The following is an 18,826-nucleotide window of genomic DNA, read 5'->3' as shown; positions in this document are numbered from 1 at the left end:
CAGGACTCAAACGATCAAACACATGCATGTACACACACATACGCACACACAGTCTAACACATAGAAAAGCATGGCGACAAACGTACGCAGTATGTGCAACAAGGCAAGGCTTAAACACAAACCAGACTCACACATGGCATCAGTGACAGCAACAACAAGAACACAATAGTAGAAATATATTTCTTGTTTATTCTCCTGCAGAGTCATGTCACAGAAAATAATACACTTTTGGGAGTAACTATAAATGCTCGGGCTACAATACAGAATTTGTCAATGCTTTCCTGTTATATCAGAACTTCAGAACAAATGTTGTTTTTATTCTCAAGAAAAGTGTTTATACAAACGTACTGATCCTTGGCCGAGTTTGAAAATATCTTAAAAACAACTGAGCTGCTTAGCCAAATAGGACAAATTGATTTTTTGGGTCTGGACTAAAACAGACCATTGAAGGAAATCAAAACTCGTTATAAATGTAAACCTTCTACGTTACCTCATATATATATATGAGCCAATGTCAAAAGGTGCTGTGGGTACGCTAGGTATTTTATAAGTTCTGTAACTATTTACTGAATGTACACTCAGATGGAACTTTTGGTTTTTCTGAGAGATTAATGAATAAAGATGATCGCAGAGAAAAACCAAAGACTAACTATAAACAGTTAAAACTCTGCTCCTCATTAATTACGCAAATTAGTGCTTTTTAGGGACGTATTTTGACAAGGTGTTTGAGTACTCTCGATAGTTTTAGAAAAAATGCTAATAAGCTTTTTTCTGGGCAGTTGGATTTAAACCAAATGATTGCATGAACCCCAATACATAGTTCTGTGTGTTTTTTGTCCCATTTGTCCGCTTTTTAAAGAAATTATTAAAGTTTGAAAATTGCGTGTCTAGCGTGACTCTTTGCGTCACAAAAACTCAAACTTTAAAAAAGCTTCCAAAAAATGTTGTTGTTCAACTAGATACACAAAAGAACCAGTTTTGAACAAAAACTGTCGGTGAAAAGGAAAAACAATGAAAATAACCACTATATTTTGAAGTTTGGTACCATTTCTGGCTAATTTAAGCTTTGTCGTCACAATGTCACACTAGACACTTTTTTATAAAATTTCATTTTTTTTCCAATAAATTTTTAATTTCTTTCTTTTATGCGCTTTTAACTTGATTATATTTAATCTACACCCCAATACTCATATGCGAGCTCAGTAGAAATGAAAGTTCTAGAAAAAAAAATGGAAAAAATCAGGTTTATGTCCTTACATGCCACAAGAGACACTCGTCAAGCCTCAACTTAACGGCCAAATAACACAGCCGTTGTGAAAGATTTTCCCTTTTCTCCTTTAGAAACTATATACTGAATGTGTTAAGCAACTCAAAACACCAGTCATTTTACTTTGGATGTACTTTGATTTTCGAACCTGTCAGACAGCACCTTTTGACATTGGCTCATATGCCAATTACAATAAATTGTAATTTAACTTTAGCACGTGATCATTGTTTTCTCAGGTGCTCCACACACAATGTTTAAAAAAAAATTGTTCGTTTGGCTTAAACAATTTGGCCTTGACTAGCAATTTTCCAATTTACACAGACATAATCAACCACATTTACATGTATGTACATTTTTCATATCGTAAATAAATATCGCAAACGTCTATGGAAGACTTAGATTTAACCTTTGTCGAGGGGTTTTGACGTTTTCCCTTCCCCGACACGCACGACCTTCCTTTCAAAAAATAAAATAAAACAAATAATAAATAAATAAATTAATAAATTAATAAAAATAAAAGAATTATAAATAAATGTGAAAAAAACAGGAACATTTTTGAATGATCGTCTGTCATCTAATGAAAAGAAAACATTTTCTCGAAAACGAGTCCTTTCGGAATAGCGACATAAAACAACTTTGAAGGTTGCTATGCAACCGTTGTAGTTGTTTAGACTCTACATAAATGTGAACTTACAAATAACAGATCGTAATATAAACATAAATAACAATTAAACATGATAAAAAAAAATCGAATCACAAAAATGAATTGATGAACTTCATACATCGGTTTATACAATGTATACTTATCACATACTGCTATAGGTAGGACAAACACACACTTCTGTGCAAACGCATTTAGCATGTAAATCTTAATCCAACTAATAATCGGTGGAATAGTTTATTCGTTTTCAAATTACACTTGGTAAAAGGGTAAAACGACTTTGCTTTACCAGAATATAAAACGTTCAAATGATTAAAATCGAAGTTGTACACATTTCTATCAAAGCTGTTGTTATTTCTTCCTTCTAGATTGTTAGCATGTCACACATTCAATTACTCTTCGCGTATATTTCTCCTAATCGTACCTCTAGTACGTCTAACCTTTTTAGATCTTCTTCAAGAGAAACTGAAGATACTAAATGCTCATCCTGAGAGTCGTTTTGTTATCTTTTTGTCCTTTGCAAAATCACCAGATCCTTCACCTGTTTACTATGAAAATGAATATTAGTGAGGTTAAAATGATTATAATCTATTAATCATTGTGCAATTTTCACAAACACAAAAAACGTCTCGCAAATCGTGTTGTTTTTCTCGCAATGAAATGCGCCTTCAGTTAGTATGTACATGTACAGAAAATGCGTCCTTTTGTTTCACGGTAAAATGGTTCCATTAAAAGGCATGAAGGGCTGAATGCCTTCTTATATAAAACTTTGTATTAATGAACACATATATGAGTAAATGCTTTGATTAAAAGATCACGTTTTAAAAGGCATATTCGCGTAAACATTATATCCGGTAAAACGATATCTGTCAAACACGAAAACAGGAAAGAAATGAGAAAGACAGAATTAAAGGAGAAGAAAGGAAAAGACAAAAGAGACACAGCGACAATACTACAATCACAGTGTTCAGTCTCTACCTTTAACTTATTAGTGACTGCCGAATGTAATCCATAGAAGGCAAGATAGCGCCTCATTTACCGAATAATGTAAAAACAACACTTTTTTTCTTTCTTTTTGTACAGATGCATGGAACACTAATTTTGCCACACACACTTTCTGGTACTTACAATGGAACCAGTAATAGCTGCCAGTCATACTCACCAGAACTGACTGACCGACAAATGTAAACATGAAGTTATTGTGAACAGGAGGTTACTGTTAATATTAGAAAAAGAGTCTTCTTACGCCACAACTAAAAGTTACCAAAACACGAAAAAAGTGATCTCAAGACATGTTGTTCTAGTATCATTAAGGCCTCTGATTAAAAATAACAACAACAATGAATTACTCAGTTAGTGTTATAAATAACATCAAACAATTTCTCAGGAACAAAATAGAAGAAATTTACACATTCCACCGTACAAACTGTAGGCTATACATATATCACTTTTAGCATATATGCTCGAACATTCAAAGTTCATTTTAATTGGCTCTCCACTTTACTTATTTAACACATGTCAGATGAGATAATGAGTACTGACCGAAAGACAAGATAGAACTAACGAAGGAAGGTAACAATCCGCAGAGCAAAAAGCGAACACGATTTGGACAGATGAGCAAAACAGATAGAAGGAAAAGAAAGAATACAGAAGATGCGCATTCTTTCTATGTTGATAATAAAGCGAACGATAGGAAACATGAGAGATTTATATTCGTAAATGTCTGTATACATTGAGAAGAAAAAACAACGGAACTGCTTATACAGAACACATCATTAAACGCACAATCTCCATTTTCTCACAGCACCTTTTACAAAACAAGAAACAGCTCCACGTTTACATGCTCACACACAAAACCAAGTCGATATGTTGCGTTGATTATATTAAATGTCATCCCAAGTTCAGGTCTCATATCTATCAACAACAATCTTAACATGTCAATATTTATTATATAATGCACCGGTGTAAGCAGATTCACTCAGTGTGGCAAGTGTCTGAACAAAAACCAAGTCCAAAACCTGATCCGTGTTAGCTAATTTCAGGTCCTGAACCCAGTTCTTGTTGACTTTTTCTTACAGATTTGAATCACACTGACCCTCGAGGCATCGTGGATACCGCTAAGTGTAAACGTAAATTTCGGAATCCCATTTGTGGCTTAGCTGTATTCGAGGTTTAATGTGAACCAAGACCCGACGAGCATTTTTCCATGCTAGGTCCAAAACCCGATCCAAGTTTCAGTGTTGAGATCGCTAAGCTTTGGCCTCGTGGTCTTCGTCGTCCTGAAGATAGAAGGCTGCAGACTTGGCGCTTACTCCGTTGGGCTTTTCCTTGTGACGTCGCCTCTTCTCAGCCCTGGAAAAAAACAGAGATGTTCAAGAACAGTGTCCCAAATTCAAGGAAGATCAGTGTTGCAAGGTAACGAACTTTGCAGACGGAGAGACCTGTGGCAGTGTGTTGAAACTGAGGCAAAATCGTGGTGAAAATTTAGACTTTGTAGTTCGATTCATTCCATAAACGTGATATTAATGTTCAAGAGAAATAACTACAAGACAGATTGATGACGGAGTGTGTCAATTTTGGACACTATTCTTGAATGTTATCGAAGAGTCTACAAGGTGTCTATTTATTGTGGGAAGTTGTTTGGTAAAAACGAAGCGCCATATACATTCCTCACTGCCACTGAGTGGCGATGGACAACATAAATCGAAGGAAATTTCTATTTAATATTGCAATTATCCATGGGAAGAAGTTGAACTTTGAAAATAGAACATCTGATGCTTTGTTCGTCATTTTACTTACTTCATTTATTTGTGGGATGTATGGGTAAGAGTAGGAGTTTGGGATAAAAGACCACATGGTCGTTCGTGTCAGATCCCCCCCTCCCCCCCCCCCCTCGCCCCCACTTCCATCTTGCTCTCTCTTATTTACGGTAAGGATCATCTTCAACTTGTGGTTTGGCAGAGTTGTTTTTGAGCTGTGCCCACATGGCGGTACAGGTCAGCTCCTCTCCCCCTCCCCCCTCCTCCCCCTCTCTCTCTCTCCACTTCCCCCTCTCTCACTTACCGGTAAGACTCGTTCTCCACGGGCGGCTTGGCCGAGTTGTTTTTGAGCTGTGTCCACATGGCGGTACGGGTCAGCTCCTCGCTGATGTTGACGCGGTCAGTGTCCATCGAGGCCCTCCTGGTGAAGCGCTGACCGAACTTGCCCTCCCCCAGTTTGTCGTGCTGAATCTTGACCTCCATCAGCCGGTCAGTGTACGACTCTTCGCCCAGCAGACTTTCCTTCTGTTGTGGGAAATAAGAAAGGACAATTTTGTTTAAAGTTTCAATGACTTCACTGATTATCTCATTGCTGTCGGAAATGCAGGGTGCTTCCTCGCAGTGGAAAGCTATATCAGCAACAAGGAAAACATATTTCTTTTTTTATCTTATTTTCATAACTTTGTTATTTGAAAACAAGATGTGATTGGTAAGAAAGTACTCAGGTCAGTCTTAGTGTACACTCTTTGCTCTCAGCCTGACAGATCCATCAAGCAAAACAGTCAGGGAAACAATCGCTCTGACGCAAACTGCCATGACACGTCAGAACAAAGGTATCCTATGACGTTAATTCAAAGGTATCCTGTGACGTGAATTCAACGAAAGAAGCGTAAATAAACCGTCTCTTTGAGTTGTCCTTTATACCAGCATACGTCACAGTAGACCGTGAAGGTGTGCGGCAAATGAAAATGAATTGCTGTGACGACTTTACCTCCTGTTGACAATGACTGATCACTCACTACCCCACATAAACCGAATGACTATCAAAGTAGACACGTCTATCTTATTCTAGAGTGAGAAAAGCCTATGCAAATTGCAGAGCCGGTCTCTGGTGTCGCATAATTGGTGACGCATCTTGTCACTATCTAAAATAATTCAAAGTAACAAGTGGAGCAAGCTTAGCAACTGCATATTTAATCAACTATAATAAAAAAAATATATACCAATGCAATGCAAGGAATCTGAGGTAAATGCATTCCTGTAAGTTTCTGCAGCTAAGTTGCTTTTGTGAAATGAAAGAAAGAAGGAACGAAATAAAGAAAAAAAGAAAGAAAGAAAGAAAGAACGACAAACAAACAAAAAGACATATACTTGCCATCGATAAAAAGAGTTTTTGATAAATACATTTTTAGAATTGCATCATGTCCCTTAACGTAATAATAAACAAGTCGCGTAAGGCGAAATTACTACATTTAGTCAAGCTGTGGAACTCACAGAATGAAACTGAACGTAGTCCGCCGCTAGTGCAAAAGGCAGTGAAAGTGACGAGCCTGTTTGGTGCGGTAGCGATTGCGCTGTGCTTCATAGCACGCTTTACTGTACCTCTCTTCGTTTTAACTTTCTGAGCGTGTTTTGAATCCAAACATATCATATCTATATGTTTTTGGAATCAGGAACCGACAAGGAATAAGATGAAATAGTTTTTAAAACAATTTCGGAAATTTAATTTTGATCATAATTTTTATATTTTTAATTTTCAGAGCTTGTTTTAATCCAAATATAACATATGTATATGTTTTTGGAATCAGAAAATGACGAAGAATAAGATGAAATTGTTTTTGGATCGTTTAATAAAAAAATAATTTTAATTACAAGTTTCCGATTTTTAATGACCAAACTCACTCATTAGTTTTTAAGCCACCAAGCTGAAATGCAATACCAAACCCCGGCCTTCGTCGAAGATTGCTTTGCCAAAATTTCAATCAATTTGATGGAAAAATGAGGGTGTGACAGTGCCGCCTCAACTTTTACAAAAAGCCGGATATGACGTCATCAAAGGTATTTATCGAAAAAATGAAAAAAACGTCCGGGGATATCATACCCAGGAACTCTCATGTCAAATTTCATAAAGATCGGCCCGGTAGTTTAGTCTGAATCGCTCTACACACACACACGCACAGACAGACAGACAGACAGACAGACACACACACACACACACACACACACACACACACACACACACACACACACACACACACACACACACACACACACACACACACACACACATACACCACGACTCTCGTCTCGATTCCCCCCTCTATGTTAAAACATTTAGTCAAAACTTGACTAGGTAAATGTAAAAAGTGACTATTTTATTTTTACATTTTATTTTCTCCAAGTTCTTGAACAATATGTGGCATGATCTGGCATTAGCCGATCACTTCGGCTCGATCCTCGATCAGCGCCTCGGGATCGATGGGCAACTTGATTTCAAATGCTTTCTGCACTAAATCGGACAGTTCATGCTTGCGGTAATCGCTAAACGTGACGCCTCTTTCACGCAAGAACGACTGTAACTCGCTCACGGTAGCAGGCTTTCCCTTCGCTGACGCCATTGTTTGGTCTCCCAAAAAAGGGAAAGTACTCTTATAGGTCAGTTTCCACTGAAAAGACGGGAGTTTATGCATACGCCCTATTCAGGCCCCTCCCCAAACCCCACCCATATCTCTCTCTCTCTCTCTCTCTCTCTCTCTCTCTCTCTCTCTCTCTCTCTCTCTCTAAATCAGGTGCAATACGATCTTCAACAGGGAATAAATGATGTTTTTATATGGTGCGTTCAAAATAAAATGACCGTGCATTACACCCTAACAAATCAAATAGTATGGTCATAACATCCAGACAGAAACACCAGAGAGCACCACTTATTCTTAACCTTAAAGCTGAACACTGATCCCATAGAGCAGGTTAAATCACATCGTAGTTGACCAGGAGCTTCGGTGGAATGTACATATCAATAATATTTGCAAAAAGCTCTCCAAAAATCTGTATCTTTTATCCAGATTAAAACCCTTTGTAGAAGCAGAAGGTCTAAAAATGTTTTTTGTGGCACACTGCCAATCTTTTATCAATTATGCTTCAACTGTATGGTGCGGTGCGAGCGAAAATCTACTTAAAAAATTAAATTCCCTGCACAGAAGAGGGGCAAAGCTAATTGTTAATAACCCGTATCTGTCAACGTCAGAAAAGCTTAAAGCTGCTAGTTTACTATCACTGCAGGAGCAGTTTGACTATAACATTGCAGTGTTAATGTACAAGGCACTCCATGGGCTAGCACCACCATACTTGAATGCATTCATAACCGAGGCTCCTGAGAGGTACGGATCAGATAAATATCTACTACCAAGGACCCGTGTAGATCTATATAAAACTAGTTTTGCCTTTGCTGGGCCGTCAAGGTGGAACTCTCTTCCTTCGAATGTTAAAACTAGCAAATCTGTAAATATTTTTAAATCTTCTTTAAAAAAACCCATCTAAACTGTTCTCTGTAAGTACACACCCGCGGTGACATAACCATGTGAATCTTACAGTTCTGTCTAATGTATACTATATTAATATTACTATATAATTATATTCACGTCATATTACATATTCATAGCATATAGTATTCATATTGTTTTACTTCGTATATTAGATTTTGTGTTTCGTGTGGCCGTGGTGCTTATGCTTATTTACTGTACATTTACATGTTATGCCTATATGAATTCATTATATTATGTTGTTTATATGCGTGCGGATGTGTTAGTGTGAATGTAAAGGGCACGTTGTAAGATTATGCCCTTGGCTTAAAATGTTTACCCTTTATGTCAATAAAATGTTCTAAGTCTAAGTCTAAGTCTCTCTCTCTCTCTCTCATTAGATCCACACAAAAACACTCAAAGCTTTAATAACACATTTACTCATACATGTGTATTCAGCATTGTTTTCACTACGTTACATATACGACGCTTTATATTTGTGTATAATATTTAATGTGTAAATATTCATATGTTGTTGTTTTTCTCTACCTTTTTGGCTCACGTAAGTGTAGCCTATGCGATGCTAAACTCTGTCTGTCTGTGCGTGTGTATGTGTGTGTGTGTGTATGTGATAGAAACTTTAACATTTGACTGAACACCGAAATACTAATTTTATCTTTTTCTACGTTAATATTCGTATAAATATGTGATTAGATTAGTCCCCTCTCTGGGCGAGGGCTGGTTGAAAAAAAGCTCGTTGTATTGCTTATGCCACAACCCTCGAAAAATAAAATTTGATTTGATTTGATTTGATCTCTCTCTCAGTATTAAGATGTAGACTCCACACGGTGTAGATCCCTTGCAAAATATATATATTATGCAATCAGACGAAGACAATTGTTTTCATAGGTATATTGTAAATGAATATGTTGATGTTTAATGTTTCGGAGTTCAAGTAGCAGTTATGTTTTTCACGTATTTATTTCATGGTTGTTGTTGTTGTGTTTTTGTGTTGTTTCTGTTTTTGTTCTTCCCCCATTCGCCTTGGTTTGTATATGGGTCTGTGGCCTTAGTACAATAAACCGTTCTGAGTTCTGAGAGTTCTCTTTCTCTCTCTCTCTCTCTCTCTCTCTCTCCTTTAGTCATAATATATTAGTCCCTCTTTAGGGCCAGGGCTAGATGCAAAAAAAGCATATCCATGTTTATTCTTGTACCCTCGTTAAATAAAGAATATTCATTGCCCACCCCTCTCTCTCTCTCTCTCTCTCTCTCTCTCTCTCTCTCTCTCTCTCTCTCTCTCTCTCTCTCTCTCTCTCTCTCTCTCTCTCTCTCTCCTCTGTCTCTCCCCCTCTCTCTCCCCCCCCCCCTTTCTCTCTCTCTTACTCTCCCACTCCCCCTCTCTCTCTCCCCCACCCTCTTTTTCTATCCACTCCACTTCTCTATTCGACTCACCTCTCTCTGGTCTTCCTCGCTGTCTTTGTCTGAGGAGTCGTTCAGCCTGTGCGCGTCCTCCTTCTCCTTCTTAGAGGCGTCTGGCATGAGGTCGTCCAGCCACTTGAGTTCTCTCTGGTCGAAGATGTAGTCCATGGCTTTGCGAACGAAGCATGTTCCAAGCACCTGTACGTAGAGGAATGGATGATTCCATATACGGATCATTTCTGTGTGCGCTGTAATCATTTCTTTGTGCGCTGTACTCATATCTTTTTTTTTGTACTGGTCTAATTAGGACAAAAACACCAATTCATATAATTATGTTAACTAAAACTGAGCCAAAGATGAATTGAATCAGAAAACTAAGAAATAAAATTGACCCGTAACAGGTTCAACAAAATCTTAGTCACGAGAGACCATACACACATATAATGCACTTTGACAGGTAGACACACAGTTAGACACACATGTAAACACAAATCTACATCTGCACGCAGTCTTTATCTATCAGTTGCTCGCAGAACATACTTCCCCTGCCCTTGCCAAACCCCCTTGCGTCTCTCTTGCACTCTTTTCCATATGAACACTCCCCCCCCTCCCTTGTGCTGTCTTCTTGACCGGCACGGTTGGCCTAGTGGTAAGGCGTCCGCCCCGTGATCGGGAGGTCGTGGGTTCGAACCCCGGCCGGGTCATACCTAAGACTTTAAAATTGGCAATCTAGTGGCTGCTTCGCCTGGCGTATGGCATTATGGGGTTAGTGCTAGGACTGGTTGGTCCGGTGTCAGAAAAATGTGACTGGGTGAGACATGAAGCCTGTGCTGCGACTTCTGTCTTGTGTGTGGCGCACGTTATATGTCAAAGCAGCACCGCCCTGATATGGCCCTTCGTGGTCGGCTGGGCGTTAAGCAAACAAGCAAAAGAAAGTATGGCGTCTTAGATTTGACTCAGCACTGTCCCTATCTCCCCCCCCCCCCTCTCACTATCTAATTTTCTCCCTGTTTCTGTTTCCCTCTGTCTCTCTCTTTTTGCTATTTTGTCCCTCTTCCCAACTTCTCTGTCTCCCTTCCCTTCCATTTCTCTCTCAAAAAAACACCTTTCATTACATTTAACGTCATATTACGAAAAGACAGTGATGGAAGACTTCGTTTTAGATTTATTTTCATATTGATTCATATTTAGCCACAGCATGCATCAGTGTTTCATAATAAAAAAAATCCCAGTTTTCATAACATATTCAAATTTTGTTCAAACATGTATGTTCAGCATTTTCCCACTACAAAAAGCTCGTTTGTATTGCTTATGCCACAAACCTCGTAAAATAAAATTTGATTTGATTTGATCTGATCGTATTGTCTTCTTCGAATGAGAATAGTTGTTACCCTAATCCATCTCCTCTCCCCACCTCTGTCTATATCGCTTTCAGTCACTCTGGTTTACTATCACTTTCAGTCACTGATTCTCACTCTATCGCTCTTAGTCACAGTGAGTCTTACACTATCGCTCGTAGTCACCGAGGCTTACACTATATATCTCAGGCACAGTGAGTCTTACACTATCGCTCATAGTCACCGAGCCTTACTGACCATGATGGGGAAGATGATGGAGACGGACTTGACGGACTTGATGACCCACAGCACGCACAGACACACCACCTGGATGGCGGTGAAGAGGTGCACGCGCTTGATGGGCACGTGACGCAGGTAGGTGGTGTCGGGCTGGTACTTGGCCGGCTTGAAGATCAGCAGGATGCGGTCGATGAACTGCGCGGAGGATTCAGAAAATAATAAAGAATAAGTAAGGGTCGATCATGTTTTCGGAACCAAGGTACTCCCAGTCTTTAGAAGCATTTAAATCTGGCCTCAAGACTTTTCTTTTCCCTAAATAATCCTCAGACTACAGTGCCCTGCTACACCCCCCACACACACACACACACACACACACACACACCTCGCCAGCAAGCCTAAATCAGAGCAATTGTAAATAGCCATGTACATAATTATTATTTGAAATTTTCTTTTCTTTTTCATGCTTACTTTTGAGTGCCGTGTCTCTGTTTGTGTTGTTGCCTTGTCATCTTCATGTAATTTATGCGTAAGTGTATATGAGTGTGCTTGAGTTGTTAATGCGAAAGAATGTGTATGACTGCGCCTTGAGTCGCCTTGTGGTGAGATATGTGCGCGTTATAAATTCTCGTGTTATTATTATTATTATTATTATTATTATTATTATTACTCCCACCCCCAGATCCAGCCCCGAGCAGTCATATGTAACTGAACTATTTATGTGGACTTAAAAGTGCTGAAATACTAAATAGTGAAGGGGAAATACTGACCTGCATGCCCTTGAGAGCAGCCATTCCCATGTACAGAAACACACCGTACAGCACAGCCATCGGGATGCACTGTGCAACAGAAAACACGACGAATTAGTTGTTGTCTATGCGTCATTGTTCTTTTCTGTGTGTGCATGTATCATTATAAATGCCAAGCAATATCATTATTCTGTCCTGTACATATATTTGCTCATATAAAAACTAATTAATTTATAAAACAGTAGGATCAAAAACAAATAAAATCCATGATCACGTAATTTAGACTTATGCTGTTACGTTCTGATTATATAGACACACACAAACAACACTCATTTGGAAAATGTCGAAAATCTGAATGAAAATTGTAACCGCCGGGTTAATGCAAAACTTATTGCTTGTCTGCCATATCGAACTTGTGTAATACTCTGCATCCTCAGAACGTGTTTACAGGCAGTTTGCTTGTTATCGTTTTATACAATGGTTTTTGTGCAACGACTGTGTCCAACAAAAATTAATTTAAAAAAGATAAAAAATCTATCACTATACAGACCTTGAGCACAGAGGTGAAGAGAACGGAGAGACCGCTGAGGAGACCGACCATGAGACCGGTCACACGCTGCTCTCTGTAACAACACAGTAGTAATGTTGTAAATGTAAGAATCACGATCAAATGAGGCAAAGCCGCTATGGCAAGATATGAGAAACAAAGGGACTTAATCACTCTAAATGTATGTGCAGCAAAAGTAAGTGAGAATTATGCGGAATTAATTCATTTCCAGGATATAAAAGATGCAATAGAAAGAAAATAAATCGAATTCATCATAATTATTCATGTCCCAATCAACAAAGAAATCAGAAGATGAGGTTAAAATAAATGCAATAGAACAATAACAGACACTTTAGGCCATACATGCTGAAGGATGTTTGATAAAAATGCCACCTACCGGACACCGAGGAAAACTGGCCGTTCGCCAGGGGCAGTGCACTCGGACTCTTTCTTCAAGCTCATAACATGAGCCAAGGCGGACACAGTGGCGGCCACGTACCAAGGCAGGCCCAGGAACGAACAGATAAGGATACAGATGGCAACCACAAACAAGTCCAAGTGGTACCCGTTCCCTTTCTGCGGGGAAAGAAAAAAACGAAGCTTTTAAGGTGTGTGCGCAGTTTCGTGTGAATATGCATGTTGCCTAGATGTGTATCCTACTACCATCAGCTTCTTTGTCAAGAGGCAAAAATCTGTTACTTTTGTAGCAATTATTTGCTTTAACTACAGTTTGAGCCAGAATTACCGAGTTCTTGTCCAACCCTGGCAAAATTGCATTCACAATCAGTAAAGTTCCGTTAAATCAGGCCTTTCAAATTTGCAGAGTCCCTTTAAACCTATCAAGGCTCCTTTACAATTGTCAAATTACTTTAAAACTGGCAAACTCCCACTGAAATGGACACATTTACTTCAACACTGGTAATTCCCTTTACAAATGCCTAAGGCCGGGCCCTTGCAACCTCGCCAAGGATTTTGTTAAAGCCTCTATAAGTCTCAAAACAAGTTGAAAGTTCCGTAGTTAATTGAAGACAACACGCGAAGTGTACTTCGCGAAGCTTGCTGCACGAAGCTTCAGCGCTGAGCTTTCTTCAAAAAGACTTCGTGCAGTCTTCCCGGAGTCTTAGCGAAGTCGACTTGGGGCTGAATTAAGGACAGCCTTTACTAACGAAGCCCCATTAAAACGTGTGAAGTCCATTGAGCTCTAAGCGAAGTGGTGTGTGCAGTGCTGACTTAGGAGGACCTACCTTGAGCTTGTTCTCCTTCCTGTTGACGATGACGGCGGTGATCTGCTGGTCCATGAAGATGAGGATGACGGCCAGCAGGGCGGGTACCACGGCAGCGATGGTCAGCCACCAGGGGTTGTGCTCACTCCACGGGTTGACCACCCACCCACGGTCATCACGGGTAGGCTACAGGCATAGCACACGCAATTCATAGTTTAAATGCGATTCGTGATTTAACGTTACTATGTGTTTTAGCCTTTCTCCGTTTAAATTGTTAGTCCGATGAACTGGGCATTTAGTTCAATTATTCTCGTCGTATACTGAATTGTAATGTTAAGTTGCATGTTGTTCAATTTGAAATGTACCACACACGGGTTTGTCGTTCGAGATTTAAAGACAGTGGCAAGCAAACAAAAAATTGGTTTCTGGTATGCGCCCACAGGTTGTGAGATTAATCTTCTACCACACAATCCATCCAGCTATTTAGTTTGTGTTCGTGTCATGACAAAAACACATGCACAAAATACTCATGTATACAAAGTACCCTTTCCGTACCACTGAACCACAGTATCAATGTGCACGAAGAATAGGTTTTATCCGAAAGCGTGGCAGATGTTTGCGTAGTAAGCTGTATGACATCAGATGCTTGTGTTATACTACAAGTGCGAGTGCTAGCACTCGGCGCATTACTGTTTTTTATTTTGGCAAAGTTCAGGTTACTCATAAAGAAAGAAAGGTAAAATAAAATAGATAACTCATGTATAATACGGAGCGAATGGTATTTGATGATGCGAATGTAAGCCGGCCAGAATCAGACAAGGCAACATTTCTTGGTGCGTTACATCGTAAAATGTCCCTTCCCTCAATAACATGGTGTATCTTATATCTCTATTCTCACCTTGAACTGTTCGGGGACCTCCAGCTTTGGCGTGGGGATACCGATGAGAGCGTCCAGCCCGACAGCCAACACAATAGCGATCAGCACGGCGAAGTCGCTCATGGATTGACGCACCTGCACAAGGTATATCCCATTATTATATTAATTAGCCGTTACAGTGTGGAGGCCGAGATGAGCAATGTACAACTGTGACACGTCCAACAAGACTGGAGGCTTGAATACACGGCGGCAAGGACGAAGTTTTCTTCTTCAGAAAGCGCTTTTGAAATTATTTTCAAAATTATTTGTAAAAACTCAGTCCAAAATGTACCTCATCGATACTTTTCCTTTTGTAAGTGCCCGTCCTTTCTGACAGTGAGAAAGAACATGTATGTTTCGAGCCATATGCAAACAACAAATGAATTATTGACGAAGTCATGACAGCCAGGAAACCTTTCATGCTTCAGGTCACACACAAATAACAAGATGTACTCACAAAGGTGGGGAAGAAAGAGCTGGTCTTGGCGTTGGTGAGCGTGCTGGCAGTGACGTAGGTCAGGAAGAAAAGGATGACGGAGAGGAAGAAGACGTCAGACTTGTAGTAAGGGGTACCGCACCCTGTTCCAAACAGCACCCCTCCCATACGCTCACAGTTCTCTCTGGTGATCAGCGCCCAGTTGGTCATCGTTTCGTTTCCGCTCGTGTCGTTGCCGGTGAAGTTGTAGTTTGTGGACATTGTCGTCATCACCCTCGTCACTGTTGTTGTCACGTTGTCCAGACTGTCTAGGGTGACGTTCATGGGCAGAGAAGAGTTGGGGGACATGCACGTACAATTATAGTCCAGGGGTTCCTGCAAGTTAGAATCATCTTTGTTAAGTAGTTTCTTTTTTTTACTAGTCATTCGAAGACCACGTGGATGTCGTACACACATTGGAAAGTTCACCAGCGTGGATCACTTTCTGGTGTTTCCAATCACAGGTAGATTTGCGTGTATCGACTATAGAAATAGCGTGCTAAAATGAACTTTTCTTCCGTTTCCCTATAACTATTAAGCGAACATTGTACACATTCGATGTTGAAAACGACGTTAAACACCAAATAAAGAAAGAACACATTCGATGTTTTCTTTATCATTATGGTATCATCGGCTTCGTCAGTCATTTCTCAAAGTGAAAACCACAGCAACCATGACTTATACTTCTACAACGGCTATTGCTGCTGCTGCTATTGCTAGTAGCCACTACACATACCCGTACTGCTACTATTGAGAAGAAGAAGAATTCCTGCAGAATAAAATAGAAAAGTATGCACCGCCAGTAATCCTCATTACAATGAAACTCCCCTTTCAAGACCTAAACAAGCTAAGACAAGAGGCGAAGCCTTCAAGGCTCACGTAAGAAATCGACAAACAGTAACACAAACTCAATCACTCCGTCACACACACACACACACACACACACACACACACACACAGTAAGCATAGGTGACACTGTGCAAGAAAGCGAGACACTAGATCTAGATCTGTCTGTCTGCATGTGTAGCCTACTTACAGGGACACGACTGTCAACTAGTCTCGGCCCGCTCAAAATAACAATGACCGAGACTTTCAGTAATTCCTTCGCGTGACGTCTAACCCTCTTACGCCATAATGTGACGTCTTCAAATGTTAAAGTTTCTATCACACACACACACACACACACGCACAGACAGACAGAGTTTACCATCGCATAGGCTGCACTTACGTGAGCCAAAAATCAGGTCTTAAATTTGAGAGAGTCTGAAAAAGGACGTAAATCAACGGAGGTTGTGAACACAAAATCTGAGAAAGAAAGGTCTTGAAAGGGAGGACGTCTAAAAATAAAAAAGGGGGGGGGGGCTCTTAAAAGGGGTGGCGGGGGAGGAGGGGGTTGGGGTACTCTGTTCAATCATTAACACATTCGCGACTATCCATACACGACGCACAACTTCCACCACCTTCACAACCCCACCAGCAATAACTTACCCCAGGCCTATTGTTGACTGGCGCCAGTTCCAGGATGCCGTAAAGCTTCTTGAAGGCCTCAGCGATGAAGATGAAGGCAATCAGCGAAGCGAATGACTCTTCCGTGAAGCGCGTGATGTAACGTACGAGCGCCGACAGGTCAAAGGCCACGATGATCATCAAAATGAAGGCGGTCCAGATTCCAATCCAACAGCGGAACGGCAAAAACTCCAGCTCGTTGTCTCTGCACGTGCAATATGTCTTCTGATTAATCCATATTTTTAGAAAATATTGTGCTCACACAATGTTGACCTTTTCCCCAGATTTCTATCCGAGAGCGCAACTGTTATAAAAGGAATACATCGTTCAAAAGCCGTTCAACTGATAACCGAAGCCTTATGACTGAAATTAATTGGGCGAAGTCGACTTTGTGAAGTCAACTTCATGGCACTCGCAGCACGAAGCTTTGTCGCTGAATTTACGATAAAAAGACTTCGCGAAGTCCACTTATCGCTCAGTTAGGGATGGCCTTTACGAACCAGGCTTGGAGCAAAATTGGGAAGGGAGGAGAGTGGAAGGGAACAGAGGGGTACTGAATAATGCCTTGGAGGCTTATCGGTTGTAAAGAAAGAGAGAGAGAGAGAGAGAGAGAGAGAGGGATGGGGAGAGAGAGAGAGAGAGAGAGAGAGAGAGAGAGAGAGGTAGAGAGAGACTGAGAGAGAGAGAGAGAGATAGTGACAGAGACAGATGGAGAGAGACAGAGAAAGAGAGAGACAGAGAGGGAAACACACACACACACACACACACGCACGCACGCACACACACACACACGCACACACACACACACACATACACACACAAACGCACACACACACACACACACACGCACGCACACGCACACACACACACACAGCCTCACACACCACGACCTACTTGCAGAATCTGTATAGAATCATCTCCAGGACCAGCATGGGCCCCGTGGACCCCAGGATGTTGAGAGGTTGCCCAGCGAACAAGGCGAACAGAACACCGACCACCGAGGCTGTGAAGATGCATTCCATTGTTCCCTGCCCAAGAAAACATGCCAAATGTAATATCTGATCGGGCCTTAATTTGCTTGTGACAGTGATTCAGAATCCATATGAACGAATACCAACGATAAATTAATATCCTGACTTCTCCCTGGGCAGAGTGTGAATTTTGTAGTGACATTTTCCTTACATTTATTTTTTAACATTTCAGAGTTCTGAGTAAGAGTCCCACTTCCTTATAATTAAAGGTCCTTGTTTACATTTTTATGCCGAAATCGCCATTTGACCATTAAAATGCAGTCTATTATCTACAAATATCAACAATACACCCCCTTTCGATCAGGAAAGACGAAGCCACTGTAGTCGTTTGAAAATTCATTGTAGTATTCCAGCGTAGTACTCATAGTAGGATGTCCTTATTTGGAAAATGCCAAGCGCAAAACTCCTCTCAAATCCCGTGCATTTCGTGCGTTTAAAAAAAAGCGTGGACAGCGCTCCAGTGTCATTACTGTTGCTGCACTTGTTTGGGCGTGGCTATAAGCATAGTGACATGAATTTGATTGGTCAGTATTTTTAGGCAAAGCACATGTTCTCAGCAAACAGAAAACAAAATATTGGAAGCGTGAGTCACGCTACCCAAAAATAAAATCTTTTTTTACATATATTTTTTTTCTATAATTTTTTCCCCCATGGTTCATTCATCATTTGACATAATTTTGTATCGAAATCTAACCATAACATTATTGAAAAAAAAGCAAAAATGTACACGACCACCTTTAAGCCCGAAGTCGACTTCGCGAAGTATTTTTTTTACCGAACATTCATTCAGTGCCAAAGCTTCGTGCAACTAGAAGTCGACTTCGCCCAACTAATTTGAGGCCTTAACCCCACCCAGTAAGAATTGGAGCCAAGTCCGGACATAGGCTTACCATGTATTGGTCAGTGGCCTGTCCGAGCAATCCCCCGAAGGTGACGTTTGGGGTGAGCGTGGCCAGGTACAAGAAGATGATGGAAGCGACACACTGGATGTGTAAGGAGTCCTTGAAGTCACTTGCGAACCAGGGTAGTTTGCGCTTGATGTCTGTGATCAGGCCTCCGAACAACCTGCAATGCAACGAAAGGATGGTCGTTAGTGTGGAGTGTTTATTTGTGTCTGACTAATTGATTCAGTTACCCCTGACCAGATATTTGATTCGGGACCAGGGCTAAAGTGCACGAGA

The 18,826-nt window shown here is 40.5% G+C and overlaps 1 protein-coding gene across 3 annotated transcripts in view; it reads right to left on the bottom strand.

Annotated features, from left to right (window-relative positions):
• Positions 1 to 169: 169 nt before the first annotated feature.
• The window catches only part of LOC138959113 (electroneutral sodium bicarbonate exchanger 1-like), a 71,603-nt gene continuing 52,946 nt past the window's right edge, over positions 170 to 18,826 (bottom strand). For all 3 annotated transcript variants that reach the window (XM_070330465.1, XM_070330464.1, XM_070330466.1), the window contains 13 exons: positions 18,536 to 18,710; positions 17,509 to 17,642; positions 16,597 to 16,819; positions 15,091 to 15,444; positions 14,616 to 14,729; positions 13,739 to 13,903; positions 12,892 to 13,070; positions 12,498 to 12,570; positions 11,969 to 12,037; positions 11,220 to 11,396; positions 9,658 to 9,822; positions 4,992 to 5,212; positions 170 to 4,280 (listed from right to left, as the gene is read on the bottom strand). In XM_070330465.1, coding sequence (XP_070186566.1) covers positions 4,178 to 4,280; positions 4,992 to 5,212; positions 9,658 to 9,822; positions 11,220 to 11,396; positions 11,969 to 12,037; positions 12,498 to 12,570; positions 12,892 to 13,070; positions 13,739 to 13,903; positions 14,616 to 14,729; positions 15,091 to 15,444; positions 16,597 to 16,819; positions 17,509 to 17,642; positions 18,536 to 18,710 — 2,152 coding nt within the window. In that variant the 3' untranslated portion in view covers positions 170 to 4,177. The remainder of the gene's footprint in view (positions 4,281 to 4,991; positions 5,213 to 9,657; positions 9,823 to 11,219; positions 11,397 to 11,968; positions 12,038 to 12,497; positions 12,571 to 12,891; positions 13,071 to 13,738; positions 13,904 to 14,615; positions 14,730 to 15,090; positions 15,445 to 16,596; positions 16,820 to 17,508; positions 17,643 to 18,535; positions 18,711 to 18,826) is intronic.

This window comes from Littorina saxatilis, linkage group LG2 (assembly GCF_037325665.1).
Source record: "Littorina saxatilis isolate snail1 linkage group LG2, US_GU_Lsax_2.0, whole genome shotgun sequence".
NCBI classification, from domain to species: domain Eukaryota; kingdom Metazoa; phylum Mollusca; class Gastropoda; order Littorinimorpha; family Littorinidae; genus Littorina; species Littorina saxatilis.
Note: the sequence above shows the minus strand (reverse complement) of the source record. Positions and strands in the feature narration are given on the sequence as shown.